The 25,341-nt window shown below is 46.2% G+C and overlaps 1 protein-coding gene across 4 annotated transcripts in view; it reads right to left on the minus strand.

Annotated features, from left to right (window-relative positions):
• The window catches only part of SH3PXD2B (SH3 and PX domains 2B), a 339,606-nt gene that overhangs the window by 51,617 nt on the left and 262,648 nt on the right, over positions 1–25,341 (minus strand). For all 4 annotated transcript variants that reach the window (XM_085618152.1, XM_085618150.1, XM_085618151.1 and 1 more), the window contains one exon: positions 1,678–1,904. In XM_085618152.1, the coding sequence (XP_085474278.1) occupies positions 1,678–1,904 (227 nt within the window). The remainder of the gene's footprint in view (positions 1–1,677; positions 1,905–25,341) is intronic.

Consider the following 25,341-nt stretch of genomic DNA (forward strand, 5'->3'; position numbering starts at 1 on the left):
AGCAGGAGGGCAAAATCATGTCTCTGGTCAGCAGCAGCCATAGTTTGCTGTCCGTGTCTAGATGACTGGTACTGGGAGTACTGAGGGCCTCCCGGAGGAGCTTAACAGTGCATGGAATCATACCTCTAATGCATGGAATCATACCTCCAACACCGTTTATGGTGTTGGGGTATGATTCCAACATGTTTGATACCAAACACTACAGGGTTCATTACAGCCAGTTTAGAGTTAGCCATTGCGTAATGACGGATGGCCACTCTATGCATCGCAATGGCTGATGCACTTACAACCTGGGAGAATGGACTCCATGGATTGTAGAGGTGTCCTGCTCATGCAAGGGCACCCTCACACTTAGAACAGAGCATCCTGCCTTCAGGATTGAAAGGCCTGCCTTAGGGGTGACTTATAGGTTTTAAGTGCAGTGACCTCATATATAAGGAAACTTATATCTGTCGTAAGTGGTGCTAGCACCAGCTTACACAGGCTGCAATGACAGGACTGTAGTCCCAATTTGAGTGGTCTCCCATGGGCAGCATAATACATGCTTCAGCCCATGGGGAACCCCTTGTGTACCTGTGCCCTGGGTACCTTAGTACCATATACTGCAGACTTACAAGGGTACAACAGTAGACAATCTGGGGTGTACCGAAGTACTCACCATGTCCAATTTAGGGAAGAAGCACAGAGACTGGGGTCCTGATTAGAAGGATCCCAGTCAGACTAGTCAGAAAAAACAATGACACGAGCAAAAAGTGGAGGCGAACATGAAAGCCGATCCCACTTTCCTACAGGTATTGCCTGTTTTTTTTGCCCATATGTTAAGGTGGACAATTACAATGATTTGTTGCCTAAGGTCTGCAGGAACAATAAAAGACTATTATGAAGGTGTTTTTGGTCAAATCCCAGTGGGCGGTAGGTTACTTCAAAAAATGAAAACACTCATTAAAATATCTGGTATCTACAAATATGACCATTTATAATTATTACACATTGGGTCAAGCCCAACCAGCCACAGTTATATACAGTGTGCAAGAACAAGGTGGAGCGAGTAAGGGAAAACACCGATACAATATCTTATTCGGATGAATTCAGGATCAAACGGAGACGTGAGCCGGAACAAGAGACATTTCATTTCCCTTTTTAATATATTGACACGTGAGTCTGTTCAGATGGCAAGACAGCTGGGAACTCCACATCTTAGAGGAAGACTATCAGAAAACGTGCAGATATTGGGAGCTTTACACATATACACAATGCCTTGTGGCACTTAGGAAAGAAAATCAGTAAGAACTCCCCAGCTTAGCATGAGTTGCCATTTAACTATCAGCATTAAAAATATTATTTCTGCAGCTTTCAAGGTCTGATAATAGGCACATTCTACTTTTAAATACATCCTTTTCAATGTTGTAAACATACCTAATTGAACCAAACAACAACTTTTCAATTACTCGGTTGTGCTGCACCTAGGGGAACCACTCTCCGGTAACCTGGAGAGCTACCAGTAGCTCCTGAGCTTCTCATTGAAGAACCCTGCCCTAAACAGACGTAAGAGAGGATGTTTGTAGACTGGAATGGAGCTTTGTCAACAGGATTCAGAATTGTAAGAGGTGGTAGTGATGTTCAAGAAGGGATTTTTAAATATCTCACTCTTAATCAACCATCTTCCTATACACTTACTTCTTCTCACATCAGGGAAGAGTGCTGGGCGATTGTCGAGTCGGCCGTCTCTAGGCTGGTTCAGCCCCTCCTTCTCTCTGTTGACTGCGCCCTGGGGCCTGGACACGCCATCCAAGTCCAGGGAGCAGGAATAGGCGGATGGGCCGGATCCCAGCTTCTGAGGTTGAAGATCCCCACCACCCTTCTTCAGATAGGACGCAGGGGCCCAGCCCTCTTGTCCTTGGTACCTGTGTAAGAAAAATCCTCATGTGAAAACCAAATAGACACTGTCAATGTGTCCCCCCAACTCCCCCCATGCGACCACCCCATCTTTTTGAATGTTGCTGGTATGCAGTTAACAACAAACTTCCAAAACTGTGTGGTCACCTTTAATGCTAGCTTCCCTTCATCTCATGCATGTCTCTTTACCTCAAATGTATGTAATGGCTTCTTCATCACAAGTATTTACAGTTTACATGGACTGCATTCAAGTGAGTTCATTTCCTCGCACAGCACAACCTTTCTTTAGATACTCTGTGTTTCTATGCTCTACTTGTCCAAGACTTAAAAATTCTCCTTGTTGATGTTGTGCTCTTCCACAAACAAGTTTTTTTCCCTCTATGTGCTCTCTCTTTTGTAATGTCTCCCTTAACCTTAACAAGTCCACTTACTACCAAACGAACCACATGGATTCTTGTAACCGCGACACCGTGACCCATGTCCTAGACATTTCACCAAAGGTTAATGCAGTTGTTTTAAACCAACTGAAAGAAACTAAAACCGCAACTGTTACAATGTATTAGAATGTCAAATAATCACCTTTAAATGGAGAGCTTGCTATCAGCTTTGCTATTATTAGGTTCACCATCTTCAAAGGATGAAGGACAGTTTTGACCCTGTTTGGAACCAAATTTGTGACCAGTAAGTTTTCGCAAATTCAAAAACTGCAAATACCTCCCTAACTTGAGTGCAGGATAGGAAATATGGGGTGCTTTCATAATTATTTTTTCGATTACAAATTAACCTATGGTTGCAAGCACTTGTATTAAGGTTTGCACACCTCCATTCATAGGATTGCCACAATTACAACTGCAGACAATTTACTAGTATAGCGGTTTTTCCACTCTAGTAATTTTAAAGTTAGAAATGCGAACATCTCAGCTGTGCACACAGAATCTCATACAAAGTCTGGTCACCAAAGAAGAGCGTGCAGCCTCATACGTCATTCTTTTCCACGTGACACCAAAGAAGCTGCTAATATTTATAGAAGGAACTAATCTCTTCCGGGGTGCGATGGAAGCCCTCTGTCCACTGGTTGTGCCAACGGAGAGAGGCCGCAGGGTCCTTGGACATCAGTCAGTGGACGACGACATGTACAGTTGGCACTCAGGTTTACTTACCTGATCTGTGTACCTAATGACACAAAAACGTGTTTTGCTATGTTCTCTTCTGACGCAGCAGCATTTAGTACCAATGGGGTAAGACTATTATACTTGCCTTACAAGAATCAAGTCTGTGGAAGGCCCTGCAGTCAAAGAGTGTACAGTGTTGCATTACTCACAGGTACAAACATAGCGCACTGATCACCCTACTGCTGCATCGCAGTAATTAAAGCAAGCACAAGGAGATGATGGACGGAGCGCTGAAACTTTTCAGACACTCACCCCCAGTCACAGACCTGGGTTGAATCTATCATTCCTTCTTTAGCTCACTTTCCCACCCCAGTTCAGACCCTGCCATATGCAAATCCGTCTTGACCCGGCGTTTGCTTTGTTCACCCTAAGTTGCCCGGGTATGCCCAGACGTGGGTCCATTGCTCACTTTGCCACTGGATTCAAGCTAGCCTGGCTGATGAGGGGTGTTACCCCCGAAACTGGTCCCAGGAGGCTTGTTTCCGGTCCAGGGAAGACCTGGCCTGGCAGTTAAGGCTGGCCTGTTCCCATAAGGCACAGGTTCAAGACTGATTTGCATATGGTTGGGTCTGAACAAAGTGAGCTAAAGAACGAGGATTGATTTAACCCAGATCTGTGACTGGGGGTGAGTGTCTGAAACGTTTCAGGGGTCCGTCCATCATCTCCTTGTGTTTGCATCGCAGTAATTGGCTGCCCCGCATCCCCTGAATTAAATAGCTCTTTTGGAAATTGTTATTTTCTTTAAAAAACTGACACTCACTTATAATGAACATGCAACATTCCTGTTTAACAATGTTTCAGAAAATCTACTAGGTTTTCATTATTCGCACAAACTGCAGCAAATATAAGAATAACATTTTATTTTACTACAGCAATTGTGCAGCACTTTACCCGTTGCCTTTTTTTCATAAAAATAACTAGCAAGCTTGAATCACAAATTTGGATTCAAAAGAAGTTAAAGGAAAACATCTTTATCCTTATTGTCAGCTGACACTGCAAAGATGAAAGTGCTGCATAAAACAGACAGAGAGCAAGTGTGAGATAAAACCAGGCCAGGGCAGGCTTTGGCACACCCTTGTCTGGTTTTCTCAATGGTGTCCTGGTAGTAAGTGTTCGCGGCTCCAGCGCGTAGGTCTTTATTCCCCACTCTGTTTCATGGAACACTGCACGGGCAGAGCACGGAGCAATGAACTGTGTTTTCTGGCCATGGTCTCAGTGTAGTTGTGTTGGGACTGGGGAGACCTTCGGGACAGGCTTGTACTGCTACTGGCTGTGCTACCCGTGAGTTGTTTGTGTGACTGACAGAAGCTCTTATTATTGGTGCCTGTGGTTTGCTTGTGGGGAAAACTGGCGCTGCTGCTACCTGTGCTAAGTGTTGGGGGGACTTCAACGTGTGCATGTATGCACTGCTACTTCCCACCTCTGCGCAGCAAGGTAATGCGAAAAAATAGCACCGACAGGAAAACCAGCACTGGCAAAGCCAATAGGCCTGGGTTTAATGTGGTAACACAGTGTCGGCACATTAGAGAGGGACACCAGGGAGGGAGGCAGCCGAGGCCAGATAGGGTTAAGAGTAAAGTAGTCCCTCGTGCAGTTCAACACAAGTATCGGGTGAGAGATGAGCCCTCCAGTGGAGCAATAAATAGCCAGCTCTTTGTACCGTATTAACATAGTTCAGTTGGACAGCTGTGCTCCTATCACTCAGACTTAAAGAAGTGAAGGCGTCCGGGAGATTCATGTCAACCCTCCCCCCCCCCTCCCCCCCGCACCGGCTTAACTTCCGCTCCAAACACTGAAATTAATTGCCATTTTGGGACGATGCAGTGTGTCCTTCGCCATGGCGCGGCCTAGCCTGGACAACAGAGGATTGACTACCAGTACCCTGCACCCCGGCATCACCCTTGTTTTTTTTTTTTTATTCGAAAAACTAGCTCAGTTCTGTTGGCTTTGTAAATGAATACATCCTCGAGCTGAGTTGCTGTTTTCATGTAAACTACGTAAAGCGCTTGCCAAAAAGTGCTCTCCAAATGTAATAAATATAGGGAGGGCGTCCACATACCGCAGGGAAATAAAGCCACTAGAGCTGAGCCAAGCTTTACCGCCCGAGGTAAAGGGTCACTCGCGGCCAGCTGCGATGAAGTCAGTTTATTAAAACAACATCCTTCCCTCCTCGCGCACACTGGGCATATGTTCCCCATTAGGACGGCGCAGATCTGTGCATTTTGTGCTGATGTCAGCACTGCAGCGCGGGGTGACTTCGAGTTTATCTGTGTGAGAAAAAAGCTGGCCTTGGTCTCCCTCATGCTGCAATCTGGAATGTTCCTGGTCACACGCAGCCGCCACACCAGAGAACCAAGCCTGGCGCACCTCTCTGCTGATGGGGCAGGAAGCAGGCCGCCCCCGCCTTTCCAGTGGCGGCCGAGGACCAAGCAGTGATGCAGAATTCAAAAAAGCTTAATTAGAATCGCAGGTGGAATGCAATCTTGTGAAATGTGGATAATTCCCAAGTACTCAGCATAAAGGAAGACATAGATGGGTGTATGTCCGACAGAGCGGGATCTCCCTTCCCATTGTTAAATCTCACATCACATAGAATACTCTCTCATTTCAGAGACAATGATCCTAAGATCTTGCACAGCCAAAGTCTAAAAAAAAATGCTAGCTTTAAACGTGTTCATTTTAATTAAATGCACCAAAGATACTTCAAGGTGTATGTACCCTACTGTCTCACACAAGATTCTCAGATGTGGGGCTGTTGAAGCCTCCTTGGGGAGGAGGTTCCGGGTTAAAAGCAAGAGTTCACATGCAAGTTTGGTAATTGGTCAAAAGGCGGAATGCAATGAGCAAGTGATCCCTGCAAAGACGCAGTGCATCGTGGGCAAGAGCAGAAACTGGAATAAAAATGTTTCAATGCAGGAGAGGGGGTCAGACTCCGATCAACATGAAATGGGATACCCGCTATTTGTTCTCGCCATGAAGTCAGGTGAAAATCTACCTTGATTCAATTAATAATACTAGTAAAGGGTGACAATTTGTATGGAAATGCTGGGAATCCACCAAGGTTGCGGTTTGCCCATACTGCAATGTCCTGTTTTGTTGACTCACCTGATTTTGTTTGTTAATGGAAGTGCTTTCCATTCTCTCCCTGGACCTGCTCTCCCTGACCGAAACCTGGCTGACTCCCTCGTCCGCCCCCATCATACCACTGCAATCCCTTCCTGGTACAAGTTGGAAAGACAGGACAGGACAAACAGACTGAGAGGGGGAATCGCGGTCATCTTCAAGGAATCCATCCAAAGCTCCACCAGCAACATGGAACATTTGACCATCACACTTCTCATCATGTGCCAACTGCAACCTGTGCAGCACCCTCGTCTACTCCCTTCCCAAACCACGTGTCAACTTCAGCAGCACCATTGCGACCTTTGTCACCAGCCACCCTCCCCACCCCATCCCCCACTTCAGCACCTTCATCCTCCTCGGTAGCCTCAACTACCAACTGGAGGACCTAACCAATCCCAACACAATTAACCTCCTCGAGGACCTGTCCAACCTCAGACTCACTAAGTCAATGGAAGGCCCTATACACGCCATTGGACACCTCCTGGTCCCCATCTTCATCAGCTTCAGCAACTTCACAGTAGACAAACCCACAATGATCATTTGGTCCGACCTTACCCTCATCACCTTTAATCAATACTTCAGCAGAAACACCTTTACCAAATCTTCATGACAAGACTTGAACAAGATCTCAGAAGCATCCTGGTCTCACCACAACAACCTCTCTGAATCCATCTCCAACATCAACATCTGGCTCACTACAGGAACAGACACACTGGTACCCCTCAAAATCAACAAAGCCATAAGATGCTGACTGCAATCAAGCTGGTAAAAGGAAGAACTCAGGATCAGCAAATGTCACTGCTAGCAACTGGAACGCAGATGCAGACAAAGTCAAAACGACACAGACAAGAGCACCAACAAATCTGCTCTCAGACACTACCATCAGCAAATCAGACCCATCAAATTCTCCACACTCGCTGACTACATCGAAAGCAGCACAAACTGCACCAAGAAAATCTTTACAAAATTTAAAAAGTTCACTCCTCTAGCAGCAAGCTCCACTTGCGTAACCCCCTCTCAGGACCTCTGCACCAACCTGTTCCTATTCTTTAACAACAAGATTAATTGCATCGATGAAAACTTTGAGCCCCCAACCAGAGCATTCCACCTTAGCACATACTGCTCATTTCTATCACATCCAGAGGACCACTATGACCACCTGGCTCATCATCACCACTCAGGAAACCACAAAGACCATGCAGTCCTTCCAGTCCGAAGCACACTCAGACCCCTGCCACACCACCTCCTCGACACCAATCCAGATTCAGGTAAAACCACAGTACAAAGACTACCCTCATCGCAACCACGGAAAACAACTGGATGATCATGGACACAGGTGACACAGTGGCCATTGTCATACTGGATCTTTCTGCACCCTTCGACCCTGTTTCCAACCCCATCCTTCTCCAACAACTGCACGAAGGCGGCATGCAAGGTCCTGTACTTTGCTGGGTTAGCTCCTTCCTGACATAACGCACCCAGTTGGTTAGCCCGGGCCCCTTCACTATGGATGACGTCAAACTTATCTGCGGAGTTCCACAAGGATTCTCACTCAGCCCCACTCTGTTTAAAACATACATGACTTAACTCCCAACCATAATTGCAGTCCATGCAATCAACATCAAATTGCTGACGACACCCTGCTCATACTCTGCCTCTCCGACAAGACGCTGAACACCCAAACCAATTTCTCCACATGCATGACCGAAGTCACCAGCTGAATAAAAAACAATTGCCTGAAGTCCAACACAAAAAAGACAGAAGTAGTAATCTTCGGCAAAGAAATCACTCTGGGACTCCACCTGGCGGCGTGCCAAACTCAGACCTGTTCTGGAAACCCAGGTAAAGAGTCTCAGAATAGTAATCAACAACCAACTCACCATGACCAGCCAAGTGAAAGCAGTCTTCATCTCCGGCTTCCACAAGATGCTCCCCAAATGGCTCCCCACCAACACCCAAGCCTTCATCACCAGCAAACTAGACCACAGCAACAGACTCTATGCTGGATTCAACGCTCATCTGACCAGAGAACCCCAGGCCATACAAAATTCAGAAGCCATGCTCACCTCCAAACTACCGCCCCACAGCTCAAAAAGCTCCACCACCTCCCAATCCACAAATGAGCACTCTTCAAATCCTTCACTCATACATATAAACCTTACACAACATAGGCCCCATGTACTTCAGCAACCACATAAGCATCCACAAATACACCAGACACCTCCGCTCAGCCAGAATCCTCCTCGCACACACCCTCAGAATAGACAAACAGATCTGGCGGGCATGCCTTCGCGTACCTTATTCCTAAAGCCTGGAACAATCTGCCCCAGCACATACAGCCTCTTCCTCAGTTCTTGAATTCAGCAAGAAACTGAAGACCTGGCAGTTCACCTAGCCACGACCATGGAGCAGCCCATACAGCTCCTGCTTCAGTGCCAGGAAACCCTCCAAGTGAGGTGAGCACACTACAAATACACATAACAAAGCTTGCCTTCGCTCTCTATACTGTAGTTTGATAACTCTTGAGAACTGCAGAGAATTGGGTTCAGCTTTGCAAAGTGGCTTTGAAATTGCTATGTGTAGCTTTGCACAGTACATCTTTGAGATTGCTTTAAAAATAAATGTAATGCTTCATTTGAAAGGCAATAAAGATTCATTTAACATGTTCCCTACAACTAAGTCATGTCACACATGCTAAACAGAAGGCCCAATAATAGGAATCGCCCACAATCCTGGTGCTTTTTAGAGAGAATAAAGAGGGGTGGCAGCGTGGATCCCTACCTGACAAGTAGGCCATGGCCCTGTACCCTCTTGCCTATGGAATGTGACACAATGAGACGAACCAAGATATACACTTGCTTTGTGTTGTTATTTGCCTTCAACTCTAAAGCTATGCTTTGAATGTGTGCTTATTGGTAACCATGCCATTCAGTCACATCTACATTCAATAGAAATGCATGGGCACAAATGAAGTCAGAACTCAAGCTACTGGATAGCAGTGCTTCGAAAAGTTCCATTAAAAAGCACTAGAAACCACTTACTGCTGGAAGCAGTCAATATCTGTGAAAAAGTATACAGAAATAATTTCAAATTTTTGAAAGAAAAGGGTAAATTCTGCGGAAAAGACATTGAAACAATATCATCATGGTTTCTTAGACAAACATGAAAATAATAAGAACAAATCATCGAAATGCAATCACTTACCTATTTTCAGTGTTCCTGAATGTTTAGGAAACAATCTAGCTGTAAACTATGGGGTCTCCATTTCAGCAACTATTTGACGGTTCAGCTGAATATCCCTGCCTCCATCACACATTCCCCTCTGGAAGCATCTCAGAAGCCTTTCTTTGTCCTGTTGCCAGGGTATCTGCACCGTACACAACTTTTCTCAGGCCCTCCATCAGCATGATATACACCCAACAGCACACAAGGGTACTCAGTTCTAGGAAACAGAGGTCACTTGGTGGCTCACTGAAGTGAGCTGGGTGCATTTCCTGCACAGGTTTACTATACAGGAGTCCACTGCTCAGTCTTGCTATTGGCTCAGCTGAGTTGCTGTTAAAACGGAGTATATCAATTGGTGCCTGCAGTGCTGACACAGCTGTCATTCCAGGCCCACCTCCTTGGGATCAGCCATTCCTCCTTCCTTTCCAATCTTTCCGCACTGCTTGGAGTACAACAATTAGATTTGTGAATGTAGCAACTTTTACTTCTGACATTCAGTATAGCTAGCTGCCTGGAGACTGACATGAGGTCTGCCTTCTTTAGTGTTCTGCTGAAAACTCTAGAAGCCACATTTTAGGGTAAATGCAAGTATTTCATCGAGCGCTACAATAAAACTAGGAACATGCCTCTATAACAGTGAAGCTCAGGCACAATAAACTTCTCAATTCAAACAGTGCAACAGAGTGTCACACAATATCAGCCATCCTCATACGGTTTCCCGGTGAGGAGCTGGTATCACACTGGGAAAGGGAAGCCCAGCTGGAAACTCCTGACAGAGGGTTTCCAGCTCATGAAAATACTTTTGTGGGGACCCATTAGCAGTTTTGCAACTTCCTTACTACATGGGTGTCAGCATTAGGGGCCTTTGTTAGTGTTTTTGATCGGTGGCAGGCGAGTGATAGGTTCCAAGTCCCACACCCTCTAAGGGACCTCCACTGCTGGGAGGCAGTTATGGCCTAAAAGCCCACCTCATCTTTTTGGTCCCGTGCCTCCAAGGCATCCCCTTGACCTCTCACACTACGGAAATACTTAAGTTGTTGGCAGGAGTGCAACAAGGATGATTGAAACTCGAGGTTTCTCTGGATAAATCGAAGTAAAGTGAAAGAAAAAGGAAATTTAACAGTCTTGGTGAGCTATGTCGAGTGGAATCAACAAGCACTTCAGTTTCTTATTAAAGACTGAGGCAGGGTAAGGGGGATACCCAAAAGTGCATTCGATGTTAAATGGACTGCGGCCAGCCACCACAGCCAACATCACTGACCGATTCAAGTTCATAAAGTTTTTACTCATCCAGTTATAATGGTCTGTCAGAGATTGGGTGAAGGAGATTCCTGAAGAGGTTTTGACTTTGGTGTTTATTCCAAGGATGACCTGCATTCTATTTGCATAATTTATTAAACAAAACCCAAATAACCACATTAACACAGACGAGATAAAAGTAAATGCTGAAAAAGATGGGAGAAAGTGCACATCCTTGTGAGACACCACAAAAAGTCTTTCTTTAGGTGGATCCAAATAACAGGAAACTGCAACACATTGAAAGAGACTGATAAATTTGATCTTATCCAAGTTCGTCTGCGCCTCCCAAGCTTAGTTCATTCTGTTGTGTCAGAGGGGTACTGTGGTTGAGGTGCTGAATGAGAGGACTCTCGTATTGAAATGTCACTGTCCATCAACAAGTGATAAATACGCTTTTTGGCAACCTTCGTTCCCTCTCCCTAGTCTAAAACTTTCTTGGATAAGTCAATCAGGACACTTGATTTCAGATGCTACTGAACTTATAATTCACTTCAAACTCCACCAACTTTGAGAAGAGAGTCAGCTTAGTCACCTGTCAATTTCTCAATCCTAGGAGTTCTCGGTATTCACACGAACGGTGTTAGTGATACTCATTGTACCTGCCAACTCCTGATGTATGACTATTAGACTGCAGGTACTGTGAAATGCCTGAGTGTTTGAGAAATTTAAAATAGCATGGGCTTTATTAAGCTGTATTAGTTATTTTGGCAAGCCAGGGCCCCCATAAATGCCATAAAAGGTCCGAGATATTGGTGGGATTCCATTATGAACACTTTGATGCACAGCACTGTTAGCAAACAAGCACTTACTTTTATTGTGAGAAGTATGAAGCTTTAAGCTCATAAAGCTGCATATAATTCATTTTTATCGTTCAATTAAGGTTTAAGACACATTTTCTAGCTACCTCAGTTACTGGCAGCTAATCTAAATAACGAGCGTAGGGACTTTTTCGTTTCACATGTTGCTCTTACTTCTTTGATTAACTTACTCATAAACCAAGATAAATAGTACATGGTCTGTGCTCCCATATATGCCTTCTTGTTTGACTATAAAAACACCATGTGCCTCAAGAGTTAAACTGATGGTGGCTTAAAGGGAAAAACTCTGTCACATAACTAAGCTGGTTTAATTTGAGGAAAGGATCCTTCAACTAGCAGAGTTGCTGATTCTAAATAAACAGAATAATCACCTAAATTTAACATCTGCCTTATATGCCATATCTTATGTACATAGATACTGTTTCTGTACATCAGTCAACACTGCCAACCTGTGTTACCACTTACTAACATTTAGAGACGGAATATACTTATAACTAGCTTTAGTGTTTTGATTTTCTTACATAATACATCATATTTCTGATTTGCATATTAGTCATCACTTCCTTTTCCTGTGAATCATACTTTTTTCATTAATGCTGAGGGCTCAGATGTATACATAAACTCCACTGTTATTTAAGAAATGAATCCCCCAGTTGTTTCACGACTTTTAGATATTTACCTCTCCTGCATAAACTTGGCAACATTCACTGACACTTTGTGAGGAAATCGACGACTCTGACAATTGATCAAATACATGGTTTGAAATCTTCACCAAGCCCTGGCAGGATGGATAGGATCCCCTTCCGCAAAGTGCTATCCTGGCCCCTGGATACTGCTTTTAGGCCCAGGACTGGAGGAATACCCATCCAGTTTATTCCTAAAGGAAACACTCCATCTTCAAACTCTTACTACTGTCAATTTCATACCACACCAATACATTACCAGATGTGCCCAATTTCACCAAGCATTCAATGGGGGAATTACAGAGGTCACAACCAGATTTCTTATGAACAATTTCATATCACACCAATATTTCCAGCAACATCTCCCAACTAGAAATCATCCACCACAGCCATTTGGCTCATTCGCACGTCAGGCGAGGCACATTTTCACATCAAATGCAGATTCAAATTTTAATATTTAAAGGAATGCAAGACAAACTAATTACTCTTACCAGGCAAGTGTGCAATTATTATACACGAGTAGAGTTGCTTCAGAACAAGGTCTGCACACTTATGTTGACTCCATGGTACATACGTTTCAAAGCATCTCCATGGTGGCGATACAGTCATTTAACAACACAGACTAACGGTGCTACCCATTCAGCAATACCACAGCCCATAAATGATGTGCAATTACAAAAATATAATAATGGTAATAGAAAAAAAAATCTGGAAAATTGGTCACAGGTTCTGGCTCAAATGACATCAGATTTTAAGCCCCACAAGACAACCGAACATTGCTGTCTTTTCACATGTATATGGGGTAATGCTGAATAACAGCAGCCAAGCAAGTAAAACTATCTCAAAAGTGAAGCAAGGCAGAGCTGATTAGCCGATTACAGAGGAGGTTGGCCGAAGAGTCCCAGAATTTATGCCACAAGAGACTGTTGCTCCCGCTCCTACACACAAACCACGTAGTTAATTCAGAATTTGGCATGACTGTCTAAAGGATGACCTCGACATGACACTAGTATTGGTTGAAGCTGTGGATGAAGGTGAACCCCGAGGAGATATTTAACTCATGGTAAATTTGCACCCGAAAGGTAGACTAAGAGTCCTGTGGGCAAAACTGGTTTCCAAGCAGTGTGAAGATCCAGCTTTAGGCAAACGGGCCTTGGAACCAGCCTCTCTTAGCCCAGATATTAAATAAACTCTGACGATGGCGATTCTTACCTGTCCTATGAGATCTGAAAAGAGAGTCGGCCGTTATGCATTTACGAGCTGCATAGCCAAGTACATCCGCATTTCTCGTAACCACTTGCAAACACATTCAAACCTCAACCCTAACCCAATATAAAGAAATGCCATTACTAGAGCCAGAATGGAGAAAGTACACTCTCCAGCAGAGCAGAGCAAACAGCCCTTGGGAGAAAATGGCTATCCTTCTGCCCTCCCCGTAGGCCCATGCACATGGAGATGAACTGCACTGCTTTTGGTCGGCCATCTCCACAAGCAAGTCACACAGAAGAATGACTTCCTATTTTAACCTCTTCTGTGCCCATGACAAGATGGTCTCGTCATGGAGCACAGTCACGCTGTGCCCATGACGAGACTATCTCGTCATGACACCCACCCACTAGGGAATCGCCAGGCACAGGAGGGGGAAAAGGCCTGGCACCCAAAGGGTTAAGAGTTTCAGAATATGGCAGTATCTCTCCAGCCCTGTAAACGTGAAAGAGGACCTTAAGTTAATTTAGGCAACAGGGTTGCAGCTGACAGTCTTATGTTGTCATCCAATTTCTCTGGCAGTAGCGAGCAAGAAAGCTGCCAAGGGAAATTACTTTGGAAAATGGTTATTGGTGATCATGTTGCAATATCTTTGTGAAACTATATACATTACAAACAATACATGACATCACACTAGTTCTGGCCATGTGAGAGTTTTAGAGTACACATGGGAGTAATTAGTGAATTAATTGGGACAGTTTACAAAATCCTGTTCAATTTTACAGTGGGGCAAAATTATAATCTAATTTAACTGTAAAGTGTTCACCAAGTTTTATTTGCAACAGCTGCGTAACGGACACATTTCACACTGATGCTTATTAACCCCACACTGTTTTATACAGACTGATTTTAAAGTGCATTTCCTGCTGAATGTGGTTTGAGCCATAATTTTGGATGTTTTAGTCTGCCTTGACTGGATGGAAGTTTCTAAATAATGTCTAGCCTTCTTGACAGGAATTGATCTGAAGTCCCAGAATTAGCAGGAATGCTGCAAAACTTACAAAGAGGCTTTGAGAGCTCCTGGCATTGCTACAAATTGCCTTAACCTGCCGGCAATCACTAACATTGGCCCAATTCCAATGCAGCCTTTGGCTTGGCTGAAACACTGGGTGAATGTGGCACACCATTCAGAAGGCAATCAAATTGGCTCTGTATAACACTCACCGAAGTATACCCCCTGCCTCCAAATAACCAACATTATAATGTATTTGCTTGAGATGCCAGATATAGCCTAAACTGTCTGGAAGTCAGAGTGTTTTATAAATGAAGTCCTCATTGTCATAGTGTTGGAAAACGAGGCAGCATCTGTGAGGCCTGCACAAATAACATGAGTACATTTGTCCTTCACTGGGAACCAAACACCCAACAGATCTATCAGGGACTCCCGCAAGTAGCCTCCCTGTCTGTGGAGGCGGACCCGACTAGGGCGAGACTGTGGAAAGTCGCAGTCTGGTGGCATTTCCTTCCATCTCACCTTTGGAGTTTGTGGCTTTATGCTCTAAAATTAAATCGGGCTCCCCAGCAGACCCAGTGACTCACACTCGCTTCCACCAGCTCTACTCTTCCATCTCAGGGGTTTGTTTGGATGTGATTAATCGGTCATTGTCAACGGCATCAGTCCCACGGGCTTGGAAACATGCTAAAGTCGTCCCCTTGCTGAAAAAACCCTCTTTAGACTCTGCCGAACCGAGTAACTATCGTCCCATCTCTCAGTTACCCTTTCTGGCTAAAGTGACGGAGGTGCATGTCAACTCTATCCTGGCTAGCTTTGTTGAGCAATATGCCTTATTTGACCCCACGCAACACGGCTTTCGGCCCCGGCACAGTACGGAATCTGCGCTTTTGGTTGTGTCGGAAACAATTAAGAGCCACTTAGATGTAGGGGATTCAGCGGCCTTGGTCCTTTTGGACTTAAGTGCCGCTTTCGATACGGTATCTCATAAAATACTCCTGAAACGTCTGCAAGACATTGGGGTCAAGGACTTAGCCCTGGCCTGGATTAAATCATTTCTATCAGAAAGATCTTTTCAGGTCTCGGCGCCTCCCTTTGCCTCACAGGAGTTTGAACTACACCAGGGGGTACCACAGGGCTCTATATTGAGCCCACTATTATTTAATCTATACGTTAGCCCGTTGGAGGAGCTGGCTAAGGGAAGGGGGCTTTCGTTGGTATCCTATGCCGATGATACCCGATTGACGATAGCCTTTTCTAGGAAATGTACCATCAACTAGATAATTTCAAGGACGATCTGCTGGCTATTTCTGACTGGATGGCAGTGAACTGTTTACAACTGAACTCCGGGAAATCGGAAATCCTGCTATTCGGGAAGGATAGGGAGCTATGGACTGATCTTCACTGGCCGGACCGTTTAAAACCTGCCCCAGTCCCTAGGGACACTGTAAAAAATCTTGGGGTATGGTTCGACCGAGGACTGACATTTGAGAAACAAACAAAAGCCGTTGCTGGGGTCTGCTTTGGACTCCTGCGCGGTCTTAAGCCATTGCTCGGGTTTTTTCCTCTTCCGGTGCGACAGACTATCATCCAGGCGTCGGTTCTTTCTAGATTAGACTATGGTAATTGTCTATATTTGGGAGCTCCCAGGACTAGCGTAAACCGCCTCCAGAGGGTCCAGAATGCAGCCGCACGGATCCTGGTCTCATTACCCAAGCATTGTTCAGTCGCCCAGGTGCTATCCAAACTTCACTGGCTGCCAGTGGATAAGCGGATACAGTTTAAAGCACTGTGCATCTCACATAAGATCCTAGCCAAACAGGCCCCGCCGGGCCTCCTACACCTGTTGGAGGCTTATGTTCCTGGGCGCTCACTACGATCTGCTGAGCAAACTTTGGTCTGCGCTCCTCGAGTGTGGAGGGCCAGGGCAGGGGGCCGTTCGTTCCGACACTTGGCAGCCAAACTGTGGAACTCACTTCCGACTCCCACTAGAACTATTTCTAACCACCTGGTCTTCCGTAAGGCCTTGAAGACCTGGCTCTTCCCCCTTGCTACCATTTAGCTGCCGTGACCTGCTCTAGCTCTCGTCTCTGGTTCTTGTGCTGCGCTGGGACGCCTCGTTGCTGAGGCAGCCATGCACAATATAAATCTCAAATAAATAAATAAAAATAAATAAATATTAGCGCCTGACTCTCAGAGGGTAGCGTTGCAGAGCAGTCTGAGGCTTACTCAAGGGAGGTGGTGTGGGCTAGTTATCGCCATTTGCAGGTGCACAAAAATAACACTCAATAATCGATTATCCAGTGTGTACTTTGCTTTATAAAAGTAAGAGTACATTTATTAAACACACACACTACTCAATACTATGCACCAATTTACAAATATAAATAAGCTGTTGGAATTACTTTGTGACATTGCATAACATCTCCACCCCTCCCGCAGGGGGGTGGGTGTCTAGTACCACCACTCCCATGTATGCACATCAACTTGCCCCCAATGCAGATAGTTGAACATAACCTGGAGCGAGGGCCCTGCGCATTGGCACCATCCCAGTGGCGACCCACCCCATTACCTCAACAAGCATTAAAAAGGGGTAAACCTGCCTTGGTGACACATGACCCTGACTGAGCATCTCCTACTGACCATAAAGTATGCACCTCTATATCTTAAGGGCTAGCAGTCTGGGGTCTTCACCTAAGCGCAGCAGCAAGAATCCATGTTTACGCACATTTTAGAATGACAGTACTCATCACCTTGGTTGATCATTTGAATGCATTGCAATTACAGCCCCTAAAGGCCTCACAGATGAAATCACAGGATTGCGCATATACAGCCAGACACCCTAGCAGGACTGTCTGGCAACATAACCCCACTTGGCTTATGACATCTCCTTACACATGTGACTTACAGTCCCTTCAAAAGAAGTATTCCTGGCAACTGCACTTCTCCTGCAGTGCGCCTCTTCACTTTAAAAGGAATCAAAGGTAAAAGCATGGGATTACGTAAATACAGCCAGACTCCCTAGCAGAAGGGTCCAGCAACATAACTCCATTTAGCTTAACATCACCTTACACAGGTACTTCACTTTACACATGTGACTTTCAGTCCACCTAAAAAGAAATAACCACTAGTAAATGCATTTCGGTGCAATTACACCACTTCACCTCCAGGGGGTGCACTTCTTCACACATCCCCAACTCAGCCCTTCACTTCATGATGCACTTCTCCACACACCCTCAGCTGTAGAACAAAAGTTCCAGCCTAGAAGGTGTTTAAAGGCTAGCTGAGCCCTTGAGGGGTAGTTTCCTTTAGGTCCCCATGACACGAGGGTGGGACTTTTCTTCGTGCTGGGGGGGGGGGAAGACTGCGCTTCTCCAGCAGCTCCCCCAGCTCCTTTCCACAAGTGAGGGTGACCCCCCTCCTCTAGGGGCCACAAAGCACCAAATCGGCAGATTTCTTCGTGCGGGGGGGGGGGGTGTTTAAAGGCTAGCTGAGCCCTTGAGGGGTAGTTTTCTTTAGGTCCCCATGACACGAGGGTGGGACTTTTCTTCGTGCTGGGGGGGGGGGGAAGACTGCGCTTCTCCAGCTGCTCCCCCAGCACCTTTTCACAAGTGAGGGTGACCCCCCCTCCTCTGGGGGCCACAAAGCACCAGGACGGCAGATTTCCTAGTGCCTGGCGACGCATTATGGGGCGCTTCATGCTCCTCTTTACCAGCCCCAGCCACTGGGAACACTATCCTCCTTGGCCTCTCTTCTCCCTGTGCAGAGGCCACTGCTCCTGCGCACCGGTCCTGGGCTCTTCTTCTGGTGCTGTTAGGGCCCTGGGGGCAGTCAGGGGGTCTCTTTTCTGAGAGGGTGGATTCAGCAGGGAGCGGTCTTCACTGGCTCTCCTCCTTGGCCTCTCTTCTCCCTGCGCAGAGGCCACTGCTCCTGCGCACCGGTCTTGGGCTCTTCTTCTGGTGCTGTTAGGGTCCTGGGGGCAGTCAGGGGGTCTCTCCTTCCAACTGCCCATTGCCCCAGGCTCCAGCACCTTCAGCCTCAGCAGACCACACCCCAGAGAGAGCCTCTCTTCCTGTGCAAGCACTTTTTAAAAGTTGATTAGGGGGCTGGCAGGAAGTCCCTGTTGGTCCTATCAAACAGCGACACATCACTTTCCTGCCCCTGCTCCCTCCTTGTCCAGCCTCTGGGTTTGTTCAAAATGGCGTCGTCCAGGGTCTCGGGCCACATGTCTCTGAAGCCCCATCCGCCCACACTGCCTTCCCTCCTTGGTGCAGCCTGGTGCCTGGCACCCAGTGACAGCTGCTAATGGAGGAGCCTGTATCCCCACCCCTCTTCTCTTCATGGAGAGGAGGCCCTCGCTTGTGGAAGAAAGGTTATCAATCCATCCAGCTGAGGTCAGCCCTCAGCCTGGGTCTGGTCATGGCTGGCTCAGAGAAATATGACAGTTCTGGATGACCCAAAAGCAGTACAAATATGACTTTGGACTCTGCAGAATACTTCTTTTCACTTTCGCTATATTGGACTTAAGTGTGTGTCTGGAATCTGTAGGCCTAATGGAAGTTAATCTAACCATGGGCCCCACATCCCCATAGGGGAATAATGAAGTGAAAACACAGTAAAACACACTGACTTTCCCTGGCATGTTTCTTTCCAGTGTATACAGCCTATTCCATGTCACCACCCAATACTGCATAAGTCCTGCCACACCATTCACTTTGTAGCTGCTTCTGGACAGCGCACGCTAGGAATCTCCCCTGCGCAGCCCGTACACATGTGCACACGCATGTACACATGTGTCTGCATGTAACCAGCCAGGTGTCCCTTACTCCAGCTGCTGCGCAGTGGCCTGGTCAAGCCAGGGGGACACCAGTAAAATCCCCATGCAGTCTCTTACATCCTGAGTTCACTGTGGGTGAGTCACAACTTATGAGGCTCCCCCACAGTAAAAGCTCAACAATTAGGTGCTCAAAAAGCGAAAAATATGGGCGGCCCATAGTGTCAGAATCACCTTCTAACACATAGTAAAAATGGCTTGCTGGTAGCCACAGCGAGTTCCTGGTCAGTGTTTTGAGTATGGGACCCACACCGCACTAGGTGATGCAATATTTTGCATTGCCATCGACAACCCAGAGTGACCCCTTTGCGCCACCTTTGCGCCACCTGACACAAACAGGAAACATTATTGGGCAACAAAGCAAATGGGCACAAGGTTGTTTTCCAATAGGAGTATTGCGAAAAAGTCACAGAAGTTTAAAAATATTGTTTTTTTATAGCTGTGTTTGTACCCTGTGTTGGCTGGTAGAAAACACACTGTGGTGCCTACATCGCCAAGGGAGTGGGCAGAGCCTGGGTCTCTCTCTGGGCTCCTCTATTCGAGCACATTGTTCTTCCCAACCCAGATATTTCAGTTGTTCCCTTTAAGCTGCAAGATGAAACAAGCTCTTGACCTGTAAAAAAAAAAATGATGGCATGAATGCATTCTAGATTCGTATGTGCATCATCACACAATCTTCTGGTTTGCATCAGTCAAGTATCATGAAACTTAGATGGCCTTGGCCTTAAATCCAAAATGCTCCTTTGCAACTGCAACTTTTATAACCGCTAAAGTACATGAAAGGTATGCAACACTATTTCTAGTTTTGTTTTGCGTTCCAGTAATAAAGAAGGCATTTCTATAGCTTAACAGACAGGAAATGGACCACCCTTGCGATAAAAACCTCAAGCGAGAATGAACATCAAATCAGCAGATGAGCGTGATGCACTGTCAAATCAAATCAGGTGTTTGTTAAGTGCGAATACTCACCCATAAGGGTCTCAAGGCGCTGGAGGGTGTGTGGAGGGGGAGGGGGATGGGGGGGGGGGGTCTCGCAGGTTCCAATCCATCAAGGAGGGGGCTGTCGAAGAGCCAGGTTTTGAGGTTTCTTGCAAAGATGGGGAGCAATGTTATCTGTCTGAGGTGGAGCGGAAGGTCGTTCCAGGCTCTGGCCGCGAGGAAGGAGAAGGAGCGGCTTTCCGATCTGGTCTTTCTGGTGCAGGGGACCACAGCGTAGGAGAGCTGGGCTGATCGTAGGGTCCTTTGGGGTGCGTGGAATTTGAGTCGGCTATTCAGGTATGCTGGTCCGGTGTCGTGGAGGGCCTTGTGAGCATGGGTTAGCATCTTGAAGGTGACTCTAGCTTCGATGGGGAGCCTGTGGAGTGTGCGCAGGTGCTGGGAGATGTGGCAGTGTCTTGGCAGGTTGAAGACCAGTCTTGCCGCGGCGTTTTGGATGTTCTGTAGCTTGCGGGTGAGGTTTTTGTTTATTCCGGCATAGAGTGCGTTGCCGTAGTCGAGCCTGCTGGTGACCAGGGCATGAGTGACGGTCTTTCTGTGTTTGAGGAGGATCCATTTGAAGGTCTTACATAGGAGGCGGAGGGTGTGGAAGCAGGAGGACGAGACGGAGTTGATCTGGTGGTTCATTTTGAGCTCTGAGTGCAGGATGATTCCCAAGTTGCGTGCGTGGTCCGTGGGGGTGGGCGGGCTGGCGGGGGGCCACCAGGTGTCGTTCCAGGCATCTGGGTTTGGGCCCATGATGAGTACTTCTGTTTTGTTGGTGTTTAGTTGTAGGCCGCTGTTTTTCATCCATTTGGCGACGGCTTCCATGCCTTCTCGAAAGTTGTATCTGGCGGTGTTGGGTTCGTTGGATAGGGAGAGGATGAGTTGGGTGTCGTCTGCGTATGACACAATGTTGAGTCTGTAGGTTCTGACGATTGGAGCTGAGCCATGTAGACGTTGAAGAGCATAGGGCTGAGGGAGGACCCCTTGGGGACTCCGCAGGTGGTAGGTGTAGAGTCCGAGAGGAAAAGGGGGAGCCTGACCCGCTGCGTTCTGCCGGAGAGGAAGGAGCGAATCCAGTCGAGGGCCTTGTCTCGGATCCCAGCGTCATGGAGTCTGCGTATTAGGGTGCGGTGAGAGACTGTGTTGAACGCTGCTGAGAGGTCGAGGATGATGAGGGCTGCTGTTTCTACTGCTGTCCTACCTTCAATATCTCTAAGACTGCATAATGAGGTAATCACAATTAAGAAAGGTATCTTCAAAGCCAGCTGCTTACACAAACTGTTATGCACCAGCTCAAAAGATGGTGCAATCAATTTAATGAGCACCATATTTAGGTCCCACACTATACAGGGTTAATACAATGGAGCCCCACCCGAAAATAATGGATTACTAGGGATATGAAGAGCAAAGGAGAGTCCTTGACCTTCAAGGAAGCTGCCAATACTACCAGGTGAACCCTAATCAATGAACAGTAATATCACACATCACGAAGAGTGGATATGAAGACCAGCTGTCTAAAGCTTAACACTGACAAGATCGAAATCGTAATCTTCGGAAAGAGAACTTCACAGTGGGACTCCACCTGGTGGCCAACGGAGCCAGGACCGACACCCATCCCAATCACATATGCCAAGAACCTCAGGATCGTAATCGACAGCAAACTCGGTATGACTGCCCAAGTCAACGAAAGCATTGCATCGTGCTTCAATACTCTGAAGACGCAGGGGAAGAGTTCAAATAGCTCCCAATCAGCACCCAGAAAACAGTCACACATGGCCTAGTCACAAGCAAGCTGGACTACATGAACACCCTCTTTTCAAGGATCAACCAAAAATTCACCAGAAGGCTGCAGACCATTCAGAACTCTGCAGCCAGAATCACTTTCAACCTCCCATGCCGCACTCACATCACACCACAACTGAAGGAGCTCCACTGGCTCCCCATTCACAAACGAGCATAATTCAAACTCTGCACCCACACTTTCAAGGCACTACATAATACTGGCCCAGCATACCTCAACAATCGCACCTGCTTGCACAAACCTTTCAGACAACGCTCATTCGGACACCTATGGTCACACATCCCTGGCATATGGAAAACCAGATCCAGCAGTCGATACTTCTTCTACATCAGTCCTAAAGCATGGAGTGACGCGCACATAAGATCCTCCTCCTCACTTCTTGAATTCTGCAAGAAGCTGAAGACTTGGCTTTTATAGCACTGCCACTAGGTCCTAGGTTTGTCTAGACTCACACCTGTTCAATGTCAGGATAGCCTCCCAGGTGACAGTGCGCTTTACAAATCTACATCACATACCATAATATAACAAGTAGGGTGTAATCTGCCTTTGAAGTAACTAGGCTTCAACACGTTCTAGTTTGGTGAGTAGTTGTTTCATGCCTTTGGCGTTCTCGCCTCCAGAAGAATGTTAATGAATCTTCGTGAGATTTCTACATTCAAATACTAAAGTTTCAGGATCCAGGCTGCAAAGTACAGCGACTTTGAGCCTGGATGTCAGACTTCACCCTGGTACATCATCAAAAGCTGTGTGTTGATGGCAACTTCTTGTAGTGTGAATAAGTCAATTTCATAAGTTAGAAGAGCACAGCAACACGAACCATGTTTATGCAAATAAGTTGACAGTGACGTGGGCCATTGTGTATTCTGTGGTTACTTGCAGAAAGAGTGAGAGTGGGAGAAAAGCATGCACAAACGTCCTTCAACAAATGGCCAGAGGTCATTTCTCTTAACCCCAGCCACAAATGTCTTAAGGGGTAATTTGGACACGTTTTGTTTTAGACTACAGCAAAAATAAATTGTTCTGCAGAAGGCCACATGCTGGAAAATATCAGGCATGACGGCTTAGTCGAACCCTCATTTTTTCAAAGTTCCTTCTGAGTGTGTATGATAATTTGTACAGTCTGGGGACATGTCAGATGGCTCAATGGATACTGGTTCAAAGTCTGTCGCTGTGTTTACCAAATCCATGAATGTTCTGCCAACCGATAAATTCTGTGGTGTCCACCAGACCACATCCTACCAGTCTACCAACACTTGGAGCCACTGACTGTGAAGCAGCCCCTGGAGTGGTTTCACCCGAAGTCACGCATGAGGTCAAGGTGAAAAATAAGGACTCCTTTTGCAACAATTAACTCACTACTCACTATCAGAAAGCGAGGTCTCCTAAAAAGGAACTGTGTTATGAAAAGAAGTGTATATCTCAAACGACAGGAGTCATTATTGTTTTAAGTGTCGAAATCTGCCTCCAAAGAAATCACTAACAATGAGCAAGATACAAACAACTTTTATATATTTACTCGTACCAATATTTAATGGTCATGTTTGTGCTGTTACGACAATGTTAAAAGTTAACTGCCACTCAATAACCTGTTGACTTGGTATGCGTGCACACGTAGGACTTTGCATCATAGATGTGCTCCCACAACCGAAAAGCATTTCATGAAAATCAATGGAGCTGAAAAGATTCCAAAGGTGGAGGGAGATACTAGGAAGAACTTCCTGCCTACCACTTAAAGACAATATTTCATGTACCTTCGATGCATGAAGGCAAACATGTAGTCACCCCTCCCATTGATTGTCGCCAAGAAGTCACTCTCTTCGGATAGACGGAAGTTTAGCTCCATCGTTATCTTGATTTTGAAAGTGCAAATGAAGCGAATAATAATGATCTGGTATGTGGCAAGTCTACCAAATATACCCCCAGACCACTTTCACTTGTTGGTACTTTATTTGCTCCATCTTTCCACAATGCCTTGACCTCTTCCAGCAGAAGAAGCATTTGATACATCTTTGTGAAAGCCTGAAGTGATTTGTGTCTCCTGTCATGAATTTGGTGCAGTACCTATATCCCGCCCTCTGAAGCATCCGCTTGTCTAAGGGCATGTGGTGGCATCACTGAAGAAATACCTAGGCCTGCCCTGACAAGCGGTATGGTCGAATGGAGTGTCGTAAGTGCGTGTTAGGAAAAATCAAAGCATCTTGTGGCCTCATCAGCTCACCTTCCCTCAAAACGACTGTTGTTGGAACGGGATTTGGTTTTGTTGGAAGGCAGAGTCTTTTGGATGACGCCTCCTCCTGTAGGTAGCATTAACAAGATTGAGAGCAATGCCTTCAATACCCAGATAGCTGCAAGGGTAGGACCAGTTCACTCTCCAAGGACATTAAGGCCTTGTCAACAGTTTCCTTCCTGCAAAACTGCTGCTGCTTTCTTATGGTCATCTAAAAGACCCTGGACAATCTCCTCAGTCGATTCTCACCGTCAGTGGTCATAGCGTAGTAGCAGAGCAACAGAATGGACAATTCATCATTGCATTTCCACTGAACTCTTCACTTTCTTGCCTATTGTATAACTGAGCTTCCTCTCCTTGGCCAGAGACGGGCTGCTGGTGATGCTGGGGTTCAATAATTTCTTACAAATGGGGCACCACACAGAATATGCCATAAGTGGGACCATGTGAGACAGATTGCATTTTGCTCTCACCTATGTCACTGCTACTTTAGTGGCAGCTGTGGTCTTAAATATGTTTGTGTGCTGTTGAAGAACGTAAGAGAGCATTGGCGAAAAGGGACATGTGTGCTGCAGAGGGGTGAGGGTTTCTAGAAGAAATCAAATCTGGTTTCTTTTCTCCATATAAAGGAGTTGCCCTCTGTGGGACTTTATGATGATATCCAAACTTTCCTGGCGGCATGCGCAAAAGAGGTGACATTGAGTGCCCCCCCCCCCCCCCCCCCAAAAGAAAAACATGCATTGGCATAGCCAATAGGTCTTGCTTTTGGGACCTTATAAGTGTTTAGCCATGCAACAGTTGCATAATGAATATGCTACTTACCAGTATGCATCTGTTCTTGGCATGTAGGGCTGCTGACATTCATATCTGTGCATAGATCGCCGCCTAGTGTTGGGTCCGGATGTTTGCACGTTGTTGTCCTGGAAGAGTCTTCGAAGTATCCTGGGATAGGTGACTCCTCCCCTGGACTACAGTGCGCATGGGCATCCTCTCCATCCTCAGATTGTTTTTCGCCATTGTGGCAGTGATGGAGTAGATATAGAAAGTGATGACCATGCTTACAG

This window comes from Triturus cristatus, chromosome 7 (assembly GCF_964204655.1).
Source record: "Triturus cristatus chromosome 7, aTriCri1.1, whole genome shotgun sequence".
Lineage (NCBI taxonomy): Eukaryota > Metazoa > Chordata > Amphibia > Caudata > Salamandridae > Triturus > Triturus cristatus.